This window comes from Lutra lutra, chromosome 10, assembly GCF_902655055.1.
Source record: "Lutra lutra chromosome 10, mLutLut1.2, whole genome shotgun sequence".
Lineage (NCBI taxonomy): Eukaryota > Metazoa > Chordata > Mammalia > Carnivora > Mustelidae > Lutra > Lutra lutra.
Genome location: NC_062287.1, coordinates 54,197,724 through 54,224,305, shown reverse-complemented (window position 1 = coordinate 54,224,305; position 26,582 = coordinate 54,197,724). Strand labels below are relative to the sequence as shown.

Here is a 26,582-nt window from a genome sequence, read left to right as displayed (position 1 = left end):
GCCGCCGCCGCTGCCGCTGGTGCACCTCCCGCCCGCCCGGGACGCTGCCGCCTCCTTCCCACAATGCACCCTGGCGCCCGGGGGTGCCCTCTCTTCCCTCAGCCTTCCTCCCCCGCCCACTCCTTTCCGCCGACTTCTCCGCAGGCGGGCAAGCGCAAAGAAGCGCGCCGGCCCCGGGTGTGGCGAGGTGGAGGCGAGGCCTGGCGCGGGCTGCCGCAGTGCGCGTGCGCACAACCTACCCCGCCAGGAGATGGCTTTGCGCATGCGGGCATGTCTCCCGGGACTCTAGAGCTGGCGAGCCCTCGGCACCGTCGGTAGGTTTGGCGTGCGGGGGTTTCCGCAGACCTGGGGCCGCGAGCTTGCACGTTATATCTCTCCTTGCTTGCTTACGTTGCCACCACTTAGGTCTCTATTGCAGAAATCGTCATAGACTCTGAAGGGCCGCGGAATTGAAAGACCTTGCTGACTGATTTGCCCACTTTCCGCAGACTTGCGTGCACAAGTTGAACGGAGACGTGTAGGAGATTTCATTTTCCCCAGTTTTGCAGCTACTCTTAAGCCCTGTTGGCTTTTGAGGACGGGTTTTCCCCGCCTCAACCGGAAGCTTAGGGACGAAAACTTAAGCAGTTACTCTTCCCCTGGTGAGGCTTCTGGAGGATCGTTACGAGCGACATGATTCCACTTGCAGCCTTATAAAGATTGGTTCCGCTCGCTTCCCCTTACAGCTGTGGTCTTTTCACTTTCGTGTGCTGTTTAAGTGCCAGAATGAGTGACCGCTATCTAGAACAAAGGATTAGTATCAAATTTTGCGTGAAATTGAACAAGTCCGCAAGTGAGACCCACCACCTTTTAAAAGAAGCTTATGGAGATGAAGTCATGTCAAGGGCCCGAGTTTTCGACTGGCACAAAAGGTTTAAAGAAGGGCGGGAAGATGTCCGAGATGACGCCCGAAGTGGTCGTCCAGTCACCCACCGGACAGATGAAAATATCCAGAAGGTCAAGGACTTGGTTTGTTCAAACAGGCGGTTGACCGTGAGGATGATGGCGGAAGAGTTAAATTTAGATAAAGAAACCGTTAGACTCATTTTGAAAGAGAACTTAAATATGAGGAAAATATCTGCAAAAGTTGTATCAGGTATTTTGAAGGATGAACCCAAACCTCAGAGATTTGACTTTCAGTCTAACCTTTCAAAGGAAATGAGGAAAAATAAAAATAGCTTGTGTGTAAGGAAAAAGATAAGTTCTGAAACACGGACTCATCTTGAGTGTGAAGCTGGTGGGAAGATACCTCTGCCTGTATCCCATCCCCCAAACCACTACCCTGCCAACCAGCTTCTGCAGGCTTCATCATCAACAAGCCTTCCCACCAGGACTGCTCAGGACTGGTTCACCCCGTGATAAAAGGAATGTGAGGTAGCTGAGCCTGAGCTAGAAAGCTGCTTCACAGTTAGGCACCTTCATTTGCTGCTCATCCATTTTCAGTCTTTATCACTCTTTCCCACATGTTACCACCCTCCTAGTTACCCTTGTTGGACTACTGGGCGGTCTTCTGGTTTTGAGGAACTTTGCCTGTTGACCTCTGGTACTTGCTTGTTTCTTGATGTCTTTTGCTTGTTAAAGTTTGGATCTCCTCACTGCCCAGGCCTTAGCTTGTTGTGGCTATTGTGTTCCTGTGTTCTCAACATTCTGCCTCAGGGGATCATACCACTGAAAGGTGGGAACAGGACCTCCTGGAGTTCTTCTGTGCCCATGAAGGCATATTATGGGAGGACCTCAAAAGAAGGCCTATAGTTCCAGCCTGCTTCACAGGCAGGACCTGAGGTATGGTACAGAAGGTAGTGACATACTGACCTAGTGAGCATTGCTAAGGGCATATCTAGCCCAAATAACTCAGTGGGAACCCCTCAGTACTCAGGGGTTGGCCACCTATACTCACTTTCTCACACACCTCTTACAGAAAAGCTGGATTCGTTTCATGAGTCCTGTGCCCTGGACCCCCCCACTCATTTGTGTATCCCCTCTGCTGGAAGAGGAGGATTTGGTCCTAGAAAATAGAAGCCAGTGGACTTAGTCCCAGGCCGCAGTGTGTGAGGAGAAGACGAGGTGATATTCTAGACCTTGACTTAAGGGAGTCTGCTGCCTATGTGCTGATTTCCACACAGCAGCCTGTTTTTAGTAACTAATGCCTACCACTGTCAGGTGGCTTTTGAGCACATGCAGTTTTTAGAACGCTGCTGGGCATTGACACTGTGAAGGTATAAAACAAAATCATCAAGGGCTGGCTGGGTGGACATCAAGATGAGATGATTCCTGACTGGATCCATAAAGAAGGGTGAGACAGGAGGCTAGGAAGTTAGGGAAAGCTTCCCAAAGCAGGTGGAATTGCCTGACTCTTCGAACCTGCATTGGTATGAAAGTGATGGCACTGTTGGCTGAAATAGCAAAGTCTGGAGGAAGTTAATGGTGTTTATTGTACCAGATGAACAATTTCGGATAATTTGCTTCCTCTCCTCTGCCCTAACTATGCCATAAGTTTATAAATTGCTTCCCCTGAATCTGAAGATAGGTTTATAATAACTCACTTATCTAGTTTTCCCATCAATTGCACCCACCCCCTGGAAAAAGTTCTGCAAGTTTAGAATTTTTTTTTTTATCTCTTTCTGCCTCTCCGCAAGGATTTATGGAATGGAACTTTTCCCAAGTGGCTTCCAATAGACTGGAAACATCTCAGAAATACCTGACGAAGTGCAGTGGAGGTATGGTTAGAGCATTTCACAGGATTAGCCGATGTCTGTGTTTTACCCAAGGATTTTTATGGGTAACAGTCCCTATTATTTAACTAGCAAGTAACTAAACCATATTGGTTGATAGAAGCCCAACACTTATTTATTCAATACAGTTATGTTTAGTTCTGTTCTTTCACTGTCTCTATCTCTTCCAAAAAATGACAAGTTCCCTACTAATACCTGTCAGTTTTGAAGTGCCCTGAAACCTAGACCTTATCCCACAAATAAAAGGTCTTGTGCAAAAGAACTCTTAAACCAAACAACAGCTTATAGATTTCTACATGCTTAGCCATTTGTAGCATTCCGTTTCAGGACCATTACATCTTCCACATCAGGTGAGGCCCTGGTTCCCCACAAGCACTTGCCACCAGGGACCCTACACTTCTGGAACAAAGCCCCCATAGCTGGCTATTGCAACTTGGTGGCTGAACCTCACATTAATCCTTGGTAGGCTCAGTGGTAATTGTTGGAAAATGGTATGCTCCTTGGCCAGGGCCAGGATCCTACAACAGTATCTCAAGGCCTTAACTCCAACCTGAGAGAACTTATTTCTGGACTTAGTCCTGTTCTGTGAACAGGGCTGGAGTGAGCCTTCCAAAGATGCCGGACCAAGACCATGCTGGAGCATAGGGTACCAGAAGCTTTGCTGGTCCAGACAGGGTTTGGACACAGCAACCAGAAGCAGGTAATCAAGAATGTGAGTTCAAAATGTTACTAGTATCTAGAATGAAAAGGACTTAATTGTTTACTTTAGATCATGTGCTGAGTACTAGTCAGGTCGAAACTTGGCTCTCCCTAAACCAATTACCTGTTTGCAAGGCTTCCCAGGAAATATTCATTGAAATGATAATAGACCCGGGGTGCCTGGGTGGCCCAGTTGGTTAAGTCTCTGCTTTCCCCTCAGGTTGTGATCTCAGGGTTCTGGGATCAAGCCCCACATCTGGCTCCGTGCTCAGTGGAGAGTCTGCTTGTCCCTCTCCTTCTGCCCTTCGCCCCAGCTCAGACTCACTCTCTAGCTTTCTCTCTCTCCAAAAAAATAAAAAATAAAATCTTAAAAAAAAAAAAAAAAGAAATTATAATAGACCCTAACATGCCTCAGATTTGGGGAAGTAAAATTTCTGCCTGAATACTCATCCCACAGCAAACTATCCATACATGGCTGCCCAGAGTCACTAAGCCCCAGGCCAGAGCATGAGCTCCTATGATTATCCCCAGACAGGAGAATTCTTGTATGACAGTACCCCTCATGTGCCCACCCACCCACCCACCAAATCTATTTTTTTTTGAGATTTTATTTATTTATTTGGCAGACATCACAAGTAGGCAGAGAGAGAAAGGGAAGCAGGCTCCCTGCTGAGCAGAGAGCCTGATGAAGGGCTCCATCCCAGGACTCTGGGATCATGACCTGAGCCGAAGGCAGAGGCTTAACACACTGAGCCACCCAGGCGCGCGCCCCCCCACACCAAATCTGTTTTATCACTGACACAAAATTTACCCTGAACTACATCTTGGACTTCCACCTGCCCCACAGGTTTCCTGAGTCTCAAGAATCCACTTATCATCATCCCCCAGGCTCTTGTCCTTGGCTTTTCTTAACACACCTCTGTTTATTCTCTATCAGTTTGCTCATTCTCCTCTGTTATACTGGTGCTTTGTTTTCTGGTTCAGGATCACACCTCCCTCCCTTTTGGTCAGGATTTTCCATTCAACTTACAACTCTCTAATTTTTTATCCTTTTTCCAGCTCCCCACTTCAGCCCTATAGTCTTGAGTAGGGAAATTGTCTGTCCCTAAGTTTCTTTCCTATCCTCAAGAAGCAGGGTGGGACAACATGAAGGGATGTGTTCTTGTTTTTGTTTTATCTAAGAGACAGACAGGGAAGAGGAAGCAGCTCCCTCCCACCCTTAGCCACCAGTGGTTCCACTCCCCAGAGGCAACCAGTGTTACAAGTTTCTTAAGGAGGCAGTTTGGTTATCTCAGGTATTCAGGAGTCATGAATGTTTTTCAGAAATACAACATCCAAATCCCATTCTCTCAGGGTAAGCTCCCCTAAATGTAGAAGATGAAGCCTGGCTCTCTGTAGGACATCAGGAGGAGAGCTGGCTATCTGCAAACCTTGACTGTAATTCTCAAGCTCAGCATACAGTCAGTTAATGAAATCTCTTTGGCTTTCAGACTGATCTCTCTCCTCATCCCATTCTGGTTCAAAATCCGTATGGAATGTTATATTCCACAGCTGGAAGTCCAGGAGAGTAGACACCTTCCAGGGCAGATCATCCCATCAGTGATTTTATCTAATTCTTCCTCCACCCTTCACCCCTCCCTACCTTACTTCCACTTGCCCCACTGTTAATGAGCAAAAACAGAGAATATTCACCAATGTTTGATTTCAAAAAAAAATGGGAAGCTCTGCAGTCTCCTGAATTCTGCCCCTGGCTCTGAATCCTCACTGAAATGTTATTGTTTGGGAAGAATGTGTACCTGGGACCTGCTTTTCAGAGCCTTCCTTTCAGATCCATTTCTTAGAGTTCAGATTTGCCCATGGAGATGCCTGGATCAATTTGGGTACCAACTGACTTGAGGACATCTAGTAAAGGAGGAGGCTACTGTTGGGGAACTGTCTGTCTCTGCATCTCATACACTGCTACCCAGCCTGCTATTTGCAGAACACCTTGTCAGCAAGGCTCACTAGGCTTCTTGGGATTGGGTCTCACCAGGGTCCTGTGTAGCTCAATTAGCAAGATGTTCCTTGCTATTGGAACTGTATATGCAACCCTGAATTCTCCAACTGCTTCTTGGTTGGATCAGACCTCTCAGATTTTACCGGCCTCTACACAGTATCCCAAGCAATCTGCATGTCTTTATCTTCTCTCGTCTCTGCCTTATCAGATCCTTGCAAATACTGTCCCAGTTTCATCACCCTTCTCCCAGTATTAATATCTAGAAATAAAAAATTTGTAGTGGGAAACTTCAGTACCTCTAAGGACCCTTGGGTCTAGTGAAAGGGTCAAAAAATTTTCTCCATAAGGGAAATGCCTTAGGATTTGTGGGCCATACATTCTGTTTAATAACTGCTTAGCATTTTATTGTTGTAAAAGTAGACCTAGCTAATACAGAAACAGATAAACATGGCTGTGTCCTAATAAACCTTTACTTATGGATACTGAAATTTGAGTTTCATATAATTTTCACATGTTACAAAATACTATTTTGATTTTGTTCGACTGTTTTTAAAAATGTAAAAAGCCATTCTTAGACTTCTTAGCTTACATACCAGAGAAAAACAGATGGTGGGCCAGATTTGGTCCATGGACCATAGTTTGCCTACCTGGTCCAATGTATATAAAGTGTATATACAAAATGACAGAAGATTGATCCTTTTCCATCAATAACGTTGTTAATGCCATATTGATCCAGCAGTGTCTGACAGTTTATGATATAAAAATTATGGAATATTGAAGGGAATCTTTACAGTGCCAGGAGAGTGAACTAGAACTGAATGAACTAGTTTATCTCAACCATATTGACTAAAAATGGTATTACGCAAATTACTACTTATATTATGCCCTTATAATATCTCAAACAGTTTGGGCAATACTGCAGATAGTTCAGAGTTGCAACCGGTGTGGTAACCGAATGAACTGAAGGTGGGTCCAAAATCACCACGGTCATAGGCAGCGCTTGAACGAGTTTACATTCTCACCTGTGGAAGTGACTACTGTGGAGGTGACAACACTCACTGAATCATACACTTCTCTGCGTGCTGGTGCCCAGGGTGTACCTTTCAGACATGTTTACTTGTTTTTCCCCTAAAGAGAGCCTTATGGCGTCACCTTCAGTTAAACCGATTTTCTAAAACTGAAGTGGAATCTCAGGATCGGACAGGGTATTTATAATCCAACCAGTCAAGTTTCCCTTGAATCCAGGAGTGACTAACTCCTACAGCTGCTGGGGGAACAAATGCATCTGAAAGAAGAGTCTGTGTTAATTCAACACATTTCTGTTGTGTGACTGTATGTGCCAGGCACTGTCCTGTGTGCTGGGTGTAGCAATGGACGAAACAGACCCAGGCCTTAGATCCAACAATCTGACATCTAATTCCTTTACTCTCCACTTCGGTACAGCTCCTCTTCCATGCCCCATGTGCTCACACGAACTCATTGTTAATTGCATACCCAGCAATAGGTGTGACCTTTGCCATAGGCCTCTGTGCTGTGGTCATGAAAGCTCTCTAGCTGCATGAATAGCTTGAGGACTGTGTGTTCTACTTAAATTTTATTATCCTCTAGACAGATCTGGATTGGTAGAGAAACACGCTGGCAATGTTAGAAGTGTAAATTGGCAACAGCTTTCTAAAAAGCAATTTGGCAGTATCTATCAGGAGCTTTAAAAATGTTTATATCTTCTGATCCTCTAATTCCGCTTCTGGGACTCTGTCCTAAAGAAATAGTCTAAAATGTGGGCAGAATTTATACTTAACAATCCAGAAGTCCAACAGTAGAAAATTGGTTAAATAAATTACCGTATGACTGAACAATAGACTATTATGCGGTCATTATAATTAATGTTTATGAACAGTTAAGACAGCATGGCAAAATGCTTGTAATGTTAAGTGAAAAGACTGGTACACAAAATAGTATATATAAATCGAAAATGTGTGTTGTTTTTTTTTAATGACTGGAATGGGCATGCTAACTCTGGGTGGCTCGGTTATAAGTGTTTTCTTAATTTCTCTGTTTCTTCTCTTTCTAAAAATTTCTACAAAATATTACTTACCACCTCTACCATCAGAATAAAACAGTAGCACCAAAAGGTGGCAATGGAGACAAGCCAAACCACTAATTTGGTCCTCGAACAGTTAACAGCCTGGGTGGACATGGAGGTTGTATGATACTGTATCAGTAGTAAGAAGGGAAAAGGGCCTGCCCCAGAGGAGAAGGCGAGGGACCAGAATCCCTACCCAAAAAAAAAGCTGAAGTGATATGGGAAGTTGCCATGAGTGGCACGCTCCTGTTATAAAATCCTAGATAAATAAAAGAGCATGTATGGATCAAGAATGTTCTGACAATGGGAAAGGATATGGAAATACTCTCCCAAGCAAAAGTAACCTCATTCTCTTGCATTCTTTCATACAAAGTGAGTATTCTCAAGATGGATTTTATTACAGCTGATTCTCTGAAGAATCCTCGAGCCTTCCACATAATTTTGTTAGACTAGGAGTGGCTTTTGATGGGCCAGGCCTACCTCCTCCCATACCGGGACGCTCACACAGCATGGATGTACATGGGAATATTTGGCATCCCACCCTGAGAATTCCGAAGCATATCATTAGTCATCTTACCATTGTAACTTACAAAACTAAAGTTTGCAAATGTGATTTCAATGGAATCCGGGATTGCTGTGCTTTTTGTTTGTGTCTGAAGAGTAAACATGTCCTGGGATTTTAAAGTGAGAAGTGATGTAGATAAGGCCTATCCATAGGTGAAAAGTTCATCATCTTGGGAAAATCTGTCCTTCATTGTTGCTTTAGCAAAATGTTTATCATTAAAATGCCAAATATACCTCTTTGGTAAAATTTCAGACCTTCAAATGAGTATATGGACATATTTTGGGGGGATGCATAGATTTGTCAAGCTGAGATAGTTCTTCAAGATCAAAGTTTAAGTCTCGTGGTCCGTAGAGAGAACAGAAGAGCAAGAACAGGTACTGGCTCCTTAACGACCCATGTGCCTTTCATTTTGCACCCTCGGAGCACTCCAATATACTCATCTGTAAAAGGAGAATAATAACACTCCTCTCGTAGATTTGTTCGTTTTGTTGGTTCGACACGTATTTATCGACTGCTTCTGTGTATCTGACATTGTTCTAAACACGGAAGATACAGCAATAAACGAGACAAGAAAACGTTCCTCCTCCTGAGCATACTTGTAAGTGGGGGAGACAGGCAAGAGCAAGAATATAGCAGGTTAGATAGTGATTATTAGATATGAGGCTTACTTTAATGCAGGTGTCCCCCAGCACAAGACCTGGCACACGGTAAAGGACTCAGTAGATAGCGATTTCCTTTGGTTCTTTAGTCTTCCTAATGGCTCTTGAATTACTCCACAAAATGGCAATAATAGGCAAAGCCTGACCCATTGCCTTCTAGCTCTTGCCAGTTAATAAAGCTTAAACCTATTCTTGCTTACGACAAATAATTCTTACAGTTATGTTTTGTACCTTCCTGTATAGCAGATTAGTCAAGGTGGTGCCTAAACACTGTTGATAGATGGCCTTTTCTGAAGCCAGTTGGCAGGGGTCTTGGCCTGGGACTAGATGGCAGGTGTTAGGTCCACGAAGACAAATGGCGTGGTGTCATTGCTGTTTAAACAGAACAGATGCAGAGGCTGTCATGGCTGTTTCTGTTAAAGATGTGTTCCCCATGTCCTGTTCCCAATGCTGGTGAACTGGGCAAAGTTTGCATTATTTGTGGGAGGCCAGGACATTGTCGGAAAGCCAGGAAAAGGAGTTTAATGCTTGTGGTATGTTTATATTCCTGCCCCATTGTGGAAATTTTGGAAGGTCCAGGAATGTTGGATAATAGCAGCCAAAAGTTCACCCCTAGAGTTCAGGTATTTCACCAGACCCATTTCTCTGCCTCATCTTCCTCCAGGAGCATAGTGAGCATTCATTTGGTGAATTCCTTCAGGTCTGGGCCTGCCTGAGGCAAAGAGGGTTGGGCCCTTGCCCTTAGGCTGTGCCCAGCCTTGTGGCATGGGGAAAGGGCTCTAGGTGGAAGGACCACTGAAAATGGGCTCCCACCTTAGATTGTCCATCTTTCCCAGAGGACAGCTGTAAGGAACAAGCTTTTATAAAGAATCCAGGACAGAAAGTTAGAAAGATCACACATAGGGTGATTGTGGGAAGGAGAAAGTTGAGTTTAAAGAGGAAAAACACAAAACAATGGTTAACTGGCCTGCTGGCTATACCATCCCCAGGATTTGGTGTGAAGTTGTACCTCAGAAGAAACTGGATGTTGGGCTGTGGGCCAGTCCCCCTGAACCTTGCTTTAAGAATCCAATAAGTGAAAATTCAGAATTACAGCTCTGCTTAGATGAGGAAATTGGCATAGCGAGGTTGTGTGACTTTTTTTGAATCACACATCTAGCTGGTGGCTGAGCCAGAATAATAATGAAGGACCTTGAATTTCACTCAGCCCAGTGAATTTTTTTTCCATTACTCCACTGGTAATAATTGCCTTTACCAACATATACATTGTTAAGATATCTTTGAAATAGCAGTCGACATCCCATTTGATAAATATGACTTACCAACAGTTGATTTACGGGCAATTTTTTGGGAATGTATTTTTTTTTAAAGATTTTATTTATTTGACAGAGAGAGAGAGATCACAAGCAGGCAGAGAGACGGGCGGTGGGGGAAGGGAAGCAGGCTTCCCGCTGAGCAGAGAGCCCCATTTGGGGCTTGATCCCAGGACCTGAGATCATGACCTAAGCTGAAGGCAGAGGTTTAACCCGCTGAGCCACCCAGGTGCCCCTAGGGAATGTATTTAAAGCATCGAAGTAGGACAGTTTTTTCCAAGTTTCATTGGTGTGTCCAGGCCCTCTGGTTGTTCCAGAGGTGCGTATTCATAAGTAAATGCTGGCATTCTGTCATTAATTTTTTTCCAGATGTCCTTCCCAAGTACTGTGTTAGGTTTTATGTTTTTTAATATTTCTCATATATATTTTTAAAATCTGGGCATATAGGGGCGCCTGGGTGGCTCAGTGGGTTAAAGCCTCTGCCTTTGGCTCAGGTCATGATCCCAGGGTCCTGGGATCGAGCCCCGCATCGCATCGGGCTCTCTGCTCAGCGGGGAGCCTGCTTCCTCCTCTCTCTCTGCCTGCCTCTCTGTCTACTTGTGATCTCTGTCTGTCAAATGAATAAATAAAATCTTAAAAAAAAAAAAAAGACATATGGTAAAATCTGGGCACATAAATCCTAATGAAGTTCTTAACTATCTCCTCTATGCTGTCTCAAATTTCCGGGTATGTTTATATTTATGACACAGTGTCTATAGGCATGAATGCTATCATATCATTAGGGTTTATATTCCTAAACCATAGAGTTATATTTCTAGATGTTCTGAAAATTCTTTACACTTCACTTGTAAATGCCACTATACTGTGCCATGACATTTCCATAGTAACACATATTTTAAACAGGAAAACAGAGGAAGCCCAAGGAAAAGGGAAGTAGGTTTCAAATGAAAAAAAAAAATCATTAAAAATAGAATACATAAGATGGGGAGGAGGGGAGTAAATTCTGGTTGGATGTGCCCTGAGAACACAATGTCCCGCAGACCCACCTTAGGGACCTACAGCGTCCACCACCCACCAAGTGGCCTAATCATGGCATCACGATGGCATCTTGGACCCTCATGTCCAGTGGGTCCATGTCATTATCCTTGTATTTCTTAGTTACCACCTGCTGAGACCAGATTGAGGTGGTTACCCACCTGTCACCTCACTGTCCTGAAGCCCATCCTTCACACTGCTGCACATGTGCTATATGGTTTGGTGTTTACTGAAAACCGGTGTCTTTTGGACCCCAGCTTTTTGAACTTCCACAGGTCACACCCTCCGCCTGGAATTCCTTGTTGCTGCCATGCACCCAGCAAACTCCTATTCAGCACTCGAGCCTTAACCTTACCATTGCTGTTCTCTGCAATGGCAAAGCAGCCATCCTGAATGTACATACACACTCTTAATGTTAAAGAAACATTAACACTTAATTGAACTTAATTGTTTGCAGAATGTTTTTCTTCCCTTACCAGCCCATGAACTCCTCAAAAGCCAAGACTGTATTTGATTGTTCTCTGTATTCCCTGCATCCAGAATAGAGCTTGTCTGGATAAATGTTTGATGGGTGAATAAAAGAATAGACTTTTATGGTAATTGCTTTTTTTATTGTGCAAAGTTCACATAACAAAATTCACCATTTTAACCATTTTAAAGTGCACATTTCCGTGACATTTAGTATATTCACAGTGTTGTACAATCACTACCGCTGTCTAGTTCCAGAACATTTTTACTACTCCAAAAGGAAATCTTGTATCCATTAAGCAGACACTCCCCATCACCCCCTACCCCAAGGCCCTGGCAACCAACCACTAATCCACTTCCTGTCTCTATGGATTTGCTTAGTCTGAAATTTTTACATAAATGTAATCATGCTATAAGTGGCCTTTTGTGTCTGGCTTCTTTCATTTAACATGTTTTCAAGACTCATCCATGTTGTAGCATGTATCAGTACTTCCTACACAACTTTTTAAGGCTGAATAATATTCTGTTAGACCACATTTTTAGACCACATTTTCTTTATCCATTCATCCACTGATACACATTTGCTTTTCTACCTTTTGACTATTATGAATAGTACTGCTATGAATGTGTGTATGTACAGACTTTTGTTTGAACACCTATTTTTAATTCTCCTGGGTACATACCTGAGAATGGAAATGCTTGGTTATATGGTAAGCTTATGTTTAACTTATTAAGGAACCACCAGACTGTTTTCTACAGCAATCGCCCATTTTACATTCTCAGCAGCAGTGTATGAACTGAGGGTTCTAATTTCCCCACATTTTCATCAACAATTTTATATATATATATATATGACATATATATGACAATTATTATCCTCCATAGATATAGATATAGATATATATCTCCATCCATCCTAGTGAATATGAAGTAGAATCTCATTGTGGTTTTGATTTGCATTTCCCTAATAACTAATGATGTCAAGCATGTTTTGGTGAGCTCTCTGGTCATGTGTGTATCTTTGGAGAAATGTCTATTACACAAGCCCTTTGCCCACTTTTTATTTGGGTTGTCTTTTTGTTGTTGAGTTGAAAGAGCTCTTTACATATTCTGGATACTAGACCTTTATCTGATACATGATTTGCAAATATCTTCTGCCATTCTATGGATTGTCTTTTCCCTTTCTTAATAGTGTTCTTTGGTACAAAAGAGTTTTAATTTTGAGGAAGAGTTTTGGTACAAAAGAGTTTTAATTTTGGTACAAAAGAGTTTTAATTTTGAGGAAGTCCAGTTTATTTATTTATATATATTTTTGCTTGCTTTGTGCTAAGAAACTGTTGCCAAATCCAAAGTCATGAAGATCTGTCCCTATGTTTTCTCCCAAGGATTTTATAGTTTTAGCTATTATATTTAGGTCTTTGATCCATTTGGAGTTTGTTTTTGTATAAGGCATAAAGTAAGTGTCCAACTTCATTCTTTTGCATGTTGATCTCCAGTTACTCCTGCACAATTTATTGAAAAGATTCTTTTTTTCCCATCATCACATCTGTTATTGAAAGATATTTTCACATTATAAGTTGACAGATTTTTCTGTGCCTTGAAGACTTTGCTCCAGTGTCTTCTGGCTTGCATTATTTCTGCTGTAATTCTTATCTTTGTTCCTCTGTATGTACTGTTTCCTCTTTTGCTGCTCTTCTGTATTACTGTATTCTGTATTAAGACCTCTTTTGTATTACTGAGTTTAGTGATTTGATTTTATATACTCTGGTATAGTACTTTTTGTGTTTCTTGTGCTTGGGGCTCATGGAGCTTCTTAGATTTGTGGGCCAGAACTTTTCACCAAATTCGGGAAATTTATGGATGTTATTTCTTCAAATATTTTCTCTGCCCTTCCTTCCTTTAGGGGCACCAATTGCATGAATAGTAGGCCGCTTGAATTGTCCGATAACCCACTGATACTTGTTCAATTTTTTTCTTTTTTTTTCCTCCCTTTCTTTTAGTTTCTATTGCTGTGTCCCCAAATTTACTAATGCCTTCTTCTGAAATGTCTACTCTATTTTAATCTCATTTTGTGGATTCTTCATCTCAAATACAGTGATTTCCATCTCAAGAAATTTGACCTGTTTTTTTTTTTTTAATATATATTTTTTATTTTGGAATAATTTTAAACTTACAGAAAATTTGCAAAGATGGTACAGGGCATTTCCAAATTGCCCCTCATCCAGTTTTAGTTTCTCCCAATGTTGTTATGTTACTGTGGTGCACTTACCCCAAAACTAAGATACCAACGTTTGTGCATGATTGTTAATGAAACCCCACACCTTATACAGATTTCATCAGCTTTTCCAATAATGATTTTTTTCTATCCCAGTAATCAATCAGATATCAGATCTCATTTACTTATTATATCTTGTTAGTCTTTTGAGACCCATGACAGTTTCTCGGTCTTATCTTGTTTTTCATGACATTATCATGTTTTTCAATGACATTTCATGACATTGAATGTTTTAAAGAGCACTGGTCATGTATGTTATAGCATATCCTTTAATTTGGGTTTGTCTGACGTTTTTCTTATGATTAGCTGGGGTTATAGGTTTTGAGAAAGAATAGCAGCTAAAGTGTTCTTTTTATTACATCAAATTAGAGAGCATATGATAGCCACATGACATCATTGGTAACCTTCACTTTAATCACTTGATTAAGGTAGTTTTGATAGATTTTCCTACTGTAAAGACACTATTTTTTCCTTTCCTTTCTATTCTTTGGAAGCAAGTCACCCAGTTCAGCCCACACCCAAAGGAAGGGGAATGATTATATTCCACCTCCTGCAAAGGGAGAATATCTGCATCTGCTATTTGGAATTCTGTATAGAATAATTATCTTTCTTCCCACTTTATTGATTCGGTCAGTATTTATATCATTTTGGGCTCATGTATATTTATTTGATATTTTGCATTATAATTCAATGCTATGTTATTTATTTTATTGCTCAGATTGTTTCAGTTTGGGCCATTGGATGCTTTTTTGGGTTGGCTTCTGTATCTCTTTGACATGTTCCCATTCTTTTGTTTTTGAACACTTCCTTACTTTCTAGTACTTCAGTGTGCTCCAGAATCATCTTGTATTTTCCCTCTTCTAGATCCACAATCAAACATTTCTCTAAAGAATTCTGGTTCCTTTTATTGGAGAATGGTATTCAGAAATGAAGAGATGGGCACTGAGCATGTTTGTGGCTACTGTGACTTGGACCTCTTCAGCATCTTCTGTGTCTCTAACAAGCTGAGTGTTTTCTCTAGCTTCTTGATCACATGGAGTACAGTTGTGACTGTTTTAATGTTTTAAATCTATCCATCCTAGCTGTCTTGGTCAGTTTCAGTTGAGGGATTTTGAATTTTTGGAAGTAGCTTTTGGCTATTATCTTTAAACATTGTGAGATGGGATCGGGGCAACATTAGTCTAGGGCTAATTTTGCCCCACTATTGTGGCAAAGCCCATCTGATGCCATGTGAAATATGCCTGCCACTCTGAATGCTGGGAACAGGAACTGGACCTGTGGGTTCTTTGTGAGTTGTTCCTTCTATTTCCTTTGGATGGTTCTTTCTGGTCTCAGGCATTTTCCTCACATGCATGTTGAAGACTGCAGGGGGAACCTCAGTAGATAGCCAGAGCTTTCTTTTGGTGCATATTTCTTCTCTTTGGCAGTCTTCCCTGTGAACTCTTGCTACCTTGACCTCCCCAGACTCATAGCTCCATCTCTTCAATTCAGGAAAACTGCTGGGTTCACCTGGGTTTATTCTCTCAGCCCTATGGCCTAGAAACCCTCTCTAGGAGGTAAGCAGGGACAATCATAAGGTTCACCTGGCTTGTTTTCTGTTTTCCAGGGATCACTGTTTTTTCTTGCTTGATATCCAGTGTCTTAAAAATCACTGTTTTAGGGGCACCTGGGTGGCTCAGTGGGTTAAAGCCTCTGCCTTCGGCTCAGGTCATGGTCTCAGGGTCCTGGGATGGAGCCCCGCATCGGGCTCTCTGCTCAGTGGAGAGCCTGCTTCCTCCTCTCTCTCTCTCTCTCTGCCTGCCTCTCTGCCTACATGTGATCTCTGTCTGTCAAATAAATAAATAAAATCTTTGAGGAAAAAAAAATCACTGTTTTATATGTTTTGTCCAGATTTGTAGCTGCTTTGTATAGGCAGATAGGTATAGTCCCTAATACTACATCTTCTTAGCCAGAAACCACAGTATATGCATAGGAAATTAATGGAGCCAGGGGCTATGATTAGCACAAAGGCAGGCATATCATAAGATTTAAAAAGGTAATGTCATATTGTGGTTAAGAGTATAGACTCTGGAACCAGACTGCCTGGGTATGAATTCTGGCTCACCATCTTACTACCTGTATATCCTGGGCCAACTATATAGCCTTTCGGGGCCTCAATTTCCTCATCTTAAAATGGGGCCCATAATGGTCATATTTCATTGGCCTGAGATGGGGGTTAAATAGCTTAAAACACCTAAAGCATTTGGGACAGTGCTTGGTTCAAAACTTGTATTCAATAAATATTAGTTATTTCTGTACTTGTTAAAAGCAGCCAGCAAATATGTGAGTTTCCTAGTGACTCTAGAAAAGTGGAAATATCAGTTACATGATTCAGTGTCCATAAAATATAAACAAATTGGTTGGACAGGAAAAGTACAGATTTCAGAATCGCATCCCCCCAAGATTCCTCATAAAGAGAATACAGTATGTACCTGGAATAATATACCAGCCAGAGGAAGTTTCCTAGGATTTTGTCTTTACCATTCCTCCAAATAGCCAATAACTTCATAATAGAGCTCAGTATAGTAAAAGTGCTTCCACTGTGACTGAAATATCGCAATACCTTTAGTCTGGCTTATTCCAAAAATAAAATGTATAGCATCAAAATGAAACTACTGAACCACAAGTCATTTGGGTGATTCTCTATAAATATGGGGGGGGGTCGTTCAATTAGAAGATAATTATAGTGGTTCAGGGAAGAGGCAACTAAAGCCTGAGCCAAGAAATAGCTAAGGATGAAAGGGGGTTGGCACAGAACCAACCCACTGTACTGTGAGATTCCACAAATTTTGGCAATTGACTCAGTGTGTAGCAATAGTGAAAAGGAACTTTTGAGGCCAGGAGTATGGAAAGATGAAAAAGCTTGACTGTTGTGTTCTTCAAATCTTCTATAGCCTTATAAATATTTCACCAGCGTACCCCATCAGCTGCTGAGGGAGATGTGTTAATTCTCAGTATATGGGTTTGTCCATTTCTCCTCATAATCTTATATATTTGGAGGCGTGTTTCCAGTTGGTACAGAGAGGTTCTGGGTCATATCTTCCTGATGAACTATCCCTTTTGTCCCTAAGTATATGCCTGTAGGGCACCTCGGTGACTTGGTTAGGTGTCTGCCTGCCATGTGTTTGCTTTATTCTTGTACTGTCTTTGGTTTAGTTGTTTTCTTTACTCCCTTTTTATTCTCATGAGTGATTTGGAAGATATACATTCTAATTCTGTTCCTTCAGTGGATGTTCTTACATTATTAATGTGCATAATTGAGTTAACAGTGTTAATTACCATCTCTAGCTCATTGTGCAGGTTTTAGGATCCTTCGAATTCTTCAGTTCTGATCTCTACCCCCTTCTATCTTCCAAGTAATTTGGGTTTTAGTTTTTTGGTCCTAACTTACTTTTAACAACCCCCCCCCCCCAATTAGATGATTTAATAGCCAACATTTGTTTGGATTTACAGGCCTGCATATTAATTTCTTTGTCTATCTTTCTTTGGTGCCTTTTCTTTATTGAAATATATTTCATGGGGCACCTGGATGGTATACTCTGCTAAGCATCTGACTCTTGGTTTCGACTTGAGTCTGACCTCAGGATCATGAGATCAAGCTCCACGTCCAGCTCCGTGCTCCATACAGAGTCTGCCTGAGTTTCTCTCTCCCTGTCCCTCTGTCCCTACCCCGACCCTCCATGCTCTCTCTCTAAAATAAATAAATAAATCTTAGGGTGCCTGGGTGGCTTGGTCAGTTAAGCATCTGCCTTTGGCTCAGGTCATGATTCCAGGATCCTGGGATTGAGCCCATGTTGGGCTTCCTGATCAGCGGGTAGTCTTCTCTTCTTCTCCCTCTCCCCCACTCATTCTCTCTCTCTCAAGTAAATATGTCTTTTTTAAAAACCTAGTTTTTAAAAAATAAATCCTAAAACTAGGTATATAATTCACATATAATGAAATTCACCCCCTTTAAGTGTACAATTCCATAGTTTTTTAATATGTTCACAAAACTGTGCAACCATCAGCAATATCTGATTTTAGAACATTTCCATCATCCCCAAAAGAAATCCCATATCCATTACCAGTCCCTTCCCATTCCCTCCTATCCCCAGTCCCTAGCAACCATTAAACTACTTTCTGTATCTATGGATTTGCTTATTCTAGAAATTTCATATAAATTGAATCATGTAATATGTGGCTTTTCATTCTGGCATCTTTTCTTTTCTTTTTCTTTTTTTTTTTTTTTTAAGATTTTATTTATTTATTTGACAGAGAAAGATCACAAGTAGGCAGAGAGGCAGGCAGAGAGAGAGGAACGGAAGCAGGCCTCCTGCTGAGCAGAGAGCCCGATGCGGGGCTCGATCCCAGGACCCTGAGATCATGACCTGAGCCGAAGGCAGTGGCTCAACCCACTGAGCCACCCAGGCGCCCCATTCTGGCATCTTTTCAAGTAGCTTGATGTTTTCAAGGTTCTTCCATGTTGGGGCATGTATTGGTACTTCATTCTTTTTTTTTTTTTTTTAAGATTTTATTTATTTTATTTGACAGATAGAGATCACAAGTAGGCAGAGAGGCAGGCAGAGAGAGAGGAGGAAGCAGGCTCCCTGCCGAGCAGAGAACCTGATGCGGGGCTCGATCCCAGGACCCTGGGATCATGACCTGAGCCAAAGGCAGAGGCTTTAATCCACTGAGCCACCCAGGTGCCCTGGTACTTCATTCTTTTTTATGCCTGAATACCATTCCATTGTATGGATAAACCGTATTTTATTTACTAGTCATTAGTTGATGGACATTTAAATTGTTTCCACCCTTTAGCTATTATGTATAATGCTGCTATGAACTTTTGTGTACAAGTATTTTTGTGGATATGTATTTTCAGATCTCTTGGATATACACCTAGGAGTGGAAACTTATTTCTTGTTTTCAGTGGTGTGCTGATATTTAACAACCAGCTCTTACGTGGTAAGGGGTAAGGGGAGCTCTGGTTTGTAGCATTTGTTGATCTCTGGGGTGTAAATACTCAAATTGCCATCATGACATCTCTGAATTATGGAGATGGGAAAGAAATGCACAGTAACACACCATTCTATATTCCTTCTACTGTATAGGTATGGGAGATAGAAATTACCTCAAGAATGTAGATAATAGCAACACTGTATCAAATAATTAGGAAGTGATGCATTGCGAGGATTTTTTAACCTTTTAAAAAATAACTCATTTAATTGTAAGTTTATATAATCTAATGCTGAATAATGACCATGTTTAACAACCAATTCTCAAAACTGCTAAAATTTTAGCAGTCGGCTCTCTGGGCTAATGGGAGTTGGCTGTGGCCCGACCTCACTTGTATCACATTCCTTGTAACTTCTTTCTGGACTGAATTTTCTTACCAAAGTATATCCACCAGCACTCTTTTCAGCAAGTTTGTGTGAGGTAAATTCATTGGCTTGCCTTGTCTGAAAATGTCTGAAAATCTGGCTCTCACTTAGGAATTTCACCGTGTCTAGAATTCTGTGTCGAGATTTATTCTCTTTCCACACTTTGAAAATATTATCCTCCTGTCTTTTGGTTTCCATTGTTGCTGATGAGAAGGCTGCCGTCATTGCAGTTAACACCCCTTTTGGTAATCTGTCCCTTTCCACTGAGAGCTTTTATTTTCTTTTTTCCTTGTGGTTTTGCAGTTTCACTGGGGTATGAATGGGCTAGGTAGGGGGCACCCAGATATTTGGTCCTACCTTATTCTGTGTGTGTCTCTGAGAGTGTTTGGAGAGGACACATAGCAGAATGCCCCACCCCCCCCACCCCCGATGGGTGGCCCTCATCCGATCAGGTCTGCCTAGAACAAAAATGCTGACATCCTGCCAGTCCCCCCGCCCACAACAGGTAAGAAAGAATTCTTCCTGCCGAGCTGTTTGTGTTGAGATATTGGCCCTTTCTGGCTTCCAGATTCAAACTGTAATATCAGCTTCTCTTGGGTCTTGAGCCTGCTGGCTTTCAGACAGGAACTTAAACCACTGGCTCTCCTGGTTCTTGGGCCTTCAAACTCACACTGGAACTATACCATGGGTCTCATGGGTCTCCAGCTTGCCGACTGCAAATCTTGGGCCTTGTCAGCTGCCATAGTTGTGTAAGCCAATCCTTATAATGAATTTCTTTGTATGTGTATGTGTGTGCTCATATACACATATACATATCTACACACACACACACACACACACATATGTTCTATTTCTCTAGAGAACCCTTACTAATAGCTATAGTACTATACTATAGCTATAGTATTTTTTTTCAAAGATTTTATTTATTTGACAGAGAGAGATCACAAGTAGAGAGAGAGAGAGAGGAGGAAGCAGGCTCCCTGCCTAGCAGAGAGCCTGATGTGGGGACTCGATCCCAGGACCCTGAGATCACGACCTGAGCTGAAGGCAGAGGCTTAACCCACTGAGCCACCCAGGCAGCCCCTAATAATGATTTTCTACTGTTACCTCTATTAAATCTTTCTGGAACTCATATCAGGCATATATGCTTGACTTCCTCTTTTTATCCTTCTTATCTCGTAAACTCTCATTCAGCTCTTCTGCCTCTTTCTGTCTTTACTCTATTTTGGGTGATTTCCTCAAATCTGTCTTCTAATTCCCTTCTTAGTTAGATCTAATACGTAGTTAACTCATCCTTTGAGTTTTTAATTTCAGGGGCTGTTTTTCATTTCTGGAAGTTCTGTGTGGATCTTTTTTCAAATCTCCCAACTCTTTTCTCTCATACCATCCTGGTTTTTTATTATGCCTTTCTTCCTTCTATTTGAGTCATCCGAATTCATAGTCCCTTTCAGATGGTTTCTGTCTTTACCCTTTTTCCATCTAGTTAGTTGTGTGCATTGGCGCTCCGTTTTGGTCATTTCTTTCCACATTTTGTGAGCACCTTCGGTGGGAGTTGTTTTTCCTAGTGGATCCCTCAAGCCCTGGATTGTTAAGCATCCCTAAGGGGCTATCTTGAATACACCATCAGCTCTGACCTAAGAATTTTAATAGGTCTTACTTCAGCCCTAACCTAATTTTTATGTTAATTTATCTCAGTTGGTGCCTGTGCATACAGGCAAAGTAAATTTAGACCCCCATATGCATTTGGCAGAGATTAGGGGTTTTAGTTCTCGTGAGTGTCATTTTTCCCCACCTAAGACTTCAGACATCAAGCTTCCTGAAACTTCACTAATACTGGGGCACAGTTTTCCCAGTTTCCTTTGCGCGGATGGGGGCGGAGCTTCCAATGTCGGGGCTTTAGGCAGGGGGCTCCGTTCCAGCTTCCTCACCTGGCTGGGACTGAAGCCCCATCTCCTTCTACTTGGTGTGCGGCGGAACCCTAGCCTGCAGCTCTCAGGATCCATAGCTAAGTGTGAAATCCCTGTGTGCTGCTAAGGCACGTCACCTGCACTCTGTTCTGGCTTTGCCTTTTCATTTCTGACATCTGTTCTGGCTTTGCCTTTTCATTTCTGACATCTGGGGATTTCTCTACATTTTTCAAATTTGGTGGTAAAAATAAAACATTTCTTAAATAAATAAAATCTTTAAATAAATAAATAAATAAATAAATAAATAAATAAATAAATAAAACATTTCTGTTAAAGTTCACCCAGCCTCTCTATGTGTCTGTAGCAGGGGGTGGAATAGGAAACCTATCTCTATTAGCAGAGTTGGTCATGTTTCTGGAAGTTGCCAGATCAGAAATAATAATTCTGTGAGGAAGACATTTATTGTTTCCATTGTGTAGATAAGAAAAGTGAGGCTCAGAACGCTTGTCTAAATTGCCAAAGCCTTAAAATTTTAAGTGGGGAAATAGGTTTGTTTTTGTTTTGTTTTGTTTTGTTTTGTTTTGTCTGCCCACTAATCCCATGTAAGATACCTAGGCATCTCAAAGGTAGCTTGGTACCTCTGGCATCTCTCTATTGTTAGCCTTTATGGGCAATTCTCCCGTGGCATTTTGCTGAAGCAAATACTCTGGATAAGATTCCTCCTGCTTCCTAGGTAAGGCTGTTTGGGAGAGAAGAGGAGGAAGTCAAAAGCAAGCTGTGGAAGCTGGGCTGTCTTAAACCTGAGAGCCACTGGTAGGAGCATTTGGCTGGGAGGAGGTAAAACATCTCCCACACCATCCAGAAGCATCCTCAAGTGTGCTTATGCAGTAGATCACGAAGGGGACTTACAAGGCTCCTGCACATTGTTTTTGGCTTGATTCTGGAGGCAGGAGGAAGCCCAGGTCATGGCAGGACTTACCTGTAAGTTCTGCTGGGTTTGGGGGATGTCTCAGCAGAGGCTGGCATACTGTGAGACTTTTCACTTAGCTGCCTAGCCTGGGAGCCCCTCTTTCCCTGTGCTTCTGGCACTGAGGCCCTGAGTGGGTGCATTGCAAAGCTGTGGTGGATTGATGGAGATCGGTTCAGGTCTGAGGAGAAAGGAGGTACTTCAAGTATGTAGAGTAGAGTGGCCTCAAAGAGACTGGTTGCACAGGTGAGGGGATAGGAGACAGAGAGGCATCCAGAAATTAGCAAGAGCGGGAAACCACTGCTGCCCATAAGGCAAAGGAGCAGGGTGGGGAGCAAGTGTCATCAGGGCCCAGGAGCCAGGTGATAAGAAACCTGAATGCTAGCAGGCCTGTTTGTGGTAGCAGGAGCCATGGATAATGAGGAGCCAGAGATGGGGAAGAGAAGAAACACCCTCATAAACCTACTCCCAGTCTCTGGGTAGTACCTCTCTTTGGCCAAACAGCTGGAAACCAGATGTTCTGGAGCCTGGATTCATAGGCTAAGTGGATCTACCTTGCTGTGTCACAGAACAGAAAGAGCAGGAGATGGCTAGGGAATAGGACTGAGAAAAACAGGCCCAGGACTGGCAGGCAGGCAGGCAGGAAGGAAGGAAGGAAGGAAAGGAGAGAGGGAGGAAGGAAGAAAGGAATGAAAGTAGGGAGGGGAAAGGGAGGAAAGGAGGAAAGGGAGGAAGGGAGCAAAGAAGGAAGAAGAAAAGGAGAGGGGAGAAAAGTCAATATGTAACATATAAGCCATACTAGAATAATTTGATATATCCTTTTGCAATTGAAAAGAGTCTTTAGGATAAAAATTTGCCTTCCTTGCAGAGTTGTGAGGATTAGATTTAAAAAAAAAAAAAATGGATGTGATGGGGCGCCCAGGTGGCTCAGTGGGTTAAAGCCTCTGCTTTCGGCAGGGTCCTAGGATGGAGCCCTATATCGTGCTCTCTGCTCAGCAGGGAGCCTGCTTCCTCCTCCCCTCTCTCTACCTGCCTCTCTGCCTACTTGTGATCTCTGTCTATCAAATAAATAAATAAAATCTTTTTTAAAAAAATGGATGTGAAAATCTTCTGAAAATAGCTAAGTACTGCATACATATGCAATAACCATCATTAATATCATCAGTTCTTTAGAGGGAGGAACTGTATGTAAATAATAGTGTAAATAGAAACCCTTTACTGAGCATCTATTATGTATGAACACTTTTTGTGGATGTGCATTGAGTATTTCCAGCTGCAAGTCATGATAATGAGCAATGACTTGAACAAAGAGGTATTTTCTGACATATCAAGAATTCCAGAGGTGCTCCTTTGTACTTTCCATCTTGATTACAAGATGACTGCAGTGCTTAGCCTTCACCTCCAAGTTCAAGGCAGGAAGCCACTCACCATGGGGGTGAGTGGACACTTCAGACTCAGCAGTCCTGTTTCATCAGGAAAGCAAAAGCTCCCCCAATAACTCCCAGCCGAGTGCTACCTAAATCTCATTGGCCAGAACCAGGCCTCACGACCACCCCTAACAACAAGGGAGAGGCAGTGGGAGGTAGTATATGAGAAATGGTTTCTGGATGGTCAATGACAGGATGTGCTGCCTGCATATAGAACACAGTACTTGGTGCCTGGGTGGCTTAGTCAGTTCAGAGTCTGCCTTCCACTAGGGCCATGATCCTGGAATCCTGGGATCTAACTCTGCCATCCATCAGGCTCCCTGCTCAGCGGGGACTCTGCTTTTTCCTCTCCTTCTGTCCCTCCTTTTGCTCCTTTTCTCTCTCTCACTCTCTCTCAAATAAAATAAAATCTTAAAAAAAAATAAAACACAGTACTTGGCAGAGGAAAAGTGCTCAATACATGTTTTATGCACCTCTGTGTATGTCTGTCCATCTGTCTTCCTATCTGCGTCTGTGTCTGTGTGAGGTTATATGTGTTCTCCATTTCTCCTAACAATCCTGTGAAGTAAGTTCTGTTACAAATGAGAGCTAACATGGCTGGTAATAGGCAGAGCCAGGCCTCTGACCCAGTTCTTTATGACCTCATTCTGAGGGCTCTTTCCATTGCCATGCTGTGTGCTCCCTCCCACTAACCTGGCCGTTAAGCTCTTGGTGTTGGAGACCTATCAGGCCCAAGTGGGCTTGATGAAAAGAAAAGGTGGAAAGGGATCGGCTCCAAAATAAGTTGGCGCCTAACCCCGGGGCTGTACACAGAGTAACTATGAAGTCACAAGAAGGGTTCCATAATTGCACATGCTACCCCATGCCCCCCCTACATGCAGCCACTTTGGAACAGTCACACTGGGAGCCTCGGCACTGGAGCCAATGATGCCCCCACTGCCCAGCACTCCTGTGGGACACCCCTTTGCAAGTCATGAAAAGATCTTCATCATTACTGTCAATTATACCTAGTTTCCTACCCTAAGTCCAGCTGCAGCTCCTCATCTCATTTACCAGAAGCTCCAAATGACTTATGAGTATTACCAGAAAGTAAAAAATCATTCTCCAAAGACAGAATTGTACAATTTAGATACAAAAGTCCAGGTGATCTGCTTCCCAGGCAAATTTTCAAATCAAATTACAGAAATGTTTACAGTAGCTGAAGCACTGTTGAAATAAATATACCCTCCCAGGTTGATATCTCAGAAGAAAAATCTGAGTTTGGCTGTGTACTTTCTGCTGTGTTTAAGAAAAATTACTCACGGGAGCCCGGATGGCTCAGTCCGCCTTTGGCTCAGGTCATGATCCCAGGGTCCTGGGATCGAGTCTCCCATAGGGCTGCTTGCTCAGTGGGGAGACTTCTTCTCCCTCTGCCTGCTGCTCTCCCTGATTGGGCTCTCTCTCTGTCAAATAAATAAATAAAATATTTTTTAAAATTAATTAATTAATCAAAAGAAAAAGAAAAATTACTCATTTTGAGGGGCATTGTGAAAAGACCACTGAACTTGGTAAAGATACCAGTGGGATAATACTTAATGCAGGTCAGGACACTGGAATATGGGCCCACTCATGTACTGGTGAAATTATAAATGGTATCACTTTTTCAGAGTAATTTGGTGTGAAGCATCGAGAGAGTTGACCTAGAAATTCCCTTTCTAGGAATCCTTTTTAGGAAAATAGTCGAAGAAACAGACAAAGATTTATGTATATTCATTCAGCTATTCATTTTATTTCCAAAATAGTAAAAAGAAGCAACTAACCCAAATGTCCCACAATGGGGAAATGGTCAGGTAAATTGTGGTATATTCATTAAATGAAATAAGCAGTCATTTTAAAGAGTAGTCAATGATGGGGGCGCCTGGGTGGCTCAGTGGGTTAAGCCGCTGCCTTCGGCTCAGGTCATGATCTCGGGGTCCTGGGATCGAGCCCTGCATCAGGCTCTCTGCTCAGCAGGGAGCCTGCTTCCTCCTCTCTCTCTGCCTGCCTCTCTGCCTGCTTGTGATATCTCTCTGTCAAATAAATAAAAATAAAATCTTATATATAAAAAAAAGAGTAGTCAATGATGTAGTCAAAGTATGTCCACAATAGAATAGGGTGATAAAATAGGACTAAAACTACGTGCATTATATAGATAGACCCATTTTTTACTTTCTATATGCTAAAAAAAAAAAGGCTCAAGGTATACCTAAGATACAGTCAAAATGTTACCAGTTCTGGAGCAACTGGGTGGCTAAGTCCTTGGGTATCCAACTCTTGATCTCAGCTCAGGTCTTGATGTCAGCATCGTGGGCTCAAGCCCCACGTTGGTTATACTGGGTGTGGAACCTCCTTAAAAAAAAAATTTGAAGTCACCTATAATTTCATCACCCACATAAAAGCACTGATAACATTTTTTTTTAAGTAGGTTACATACCCAGTGTGGAGCTCAACATGGGGCTTGAACTCCCAACCCTGAGATTAAGACCTGAGTGGAGACCAGGATTGGACACCCAACCAACTGGGCTACCCAGGTACCCTTAAATTTTCTTCATTATATATAATTTTTGATCACTATAACTATAAGTACTTATTTTATAATTAGAACAATATGTATAATGAAAATTACTTTTTAAGAAAGAAAAGAAGTGGGTTTTACTAGAAGAGAAGAGATCTGCCCCTGAGGAGCTGATAGTTTAATGGAGGAAATTAGACATGTACACAAATAAATTTATTACAAGGTAGCTAGGGGTATAATGGAGGTTTTACAAAGTGTGGAGGGAAGGATTAGCTCGGCCTGGGAGAGTTGAAGGTTGGTGAAAAGAGGTAACATTTGTACAGGGTCTTGAAGGATGAATAGGAGTTCTCTAGGGCTTTGTAAATTGTTAAGCACTCTGTAAGTGTCAGTTAGTTTTTGGCTGTTATTATTATGGTCAAAGCTTACTTCGTATAAAGCTCTCTTTCTTGTCTCTTTCCCATGCTCCCTGAAGCCCAGGATCCCTG

At 42.2% G+C, this 26,582-nt stretch overlaps 1 protein-coding gene across 8 annotated transcripts in view; it reads left to right on the top strand.

Moving 5' to 3' along the window:
* The first annotated feature begins 235 nt into the window (after positions 1 to 235).
* The window catches only part of GVQW3 (GVQW motif containing 3), a 29,499-nt gene continuing 3,152 nt past the window's right edge, over positions 236 to 26,582 (top strand). The window contains exons 1-3 of one of the 8 annotated variants that reach the window (XM_047691226.1): positions 261 to 1,821; positions 3,365 to 3,471; positions 18,158 to 18,175. In XM_047691226.1, coding sequence (XP_047547182.1) covers positions 766 to 1,398 — 633 coding nt within the window. In that variant the 5' untranslated portion in view covers positions 261 to 765 and the 3' untranslated portion in view covers positions 1,399 to 1,821; positions 3,365 to 3,471; positions 18,158 to 18,175. Of the gene's footprint in view, positions 10,203 to 18,157; positions 18,193 to 18,433; positions 18,468 to 26,582 lie in introns of those variants that run through there. The other 7 variants (XM_047691225.1, XM_047691228.1, XM_047691227.1 and 4 more) reach the window with 7 other exon arrangements.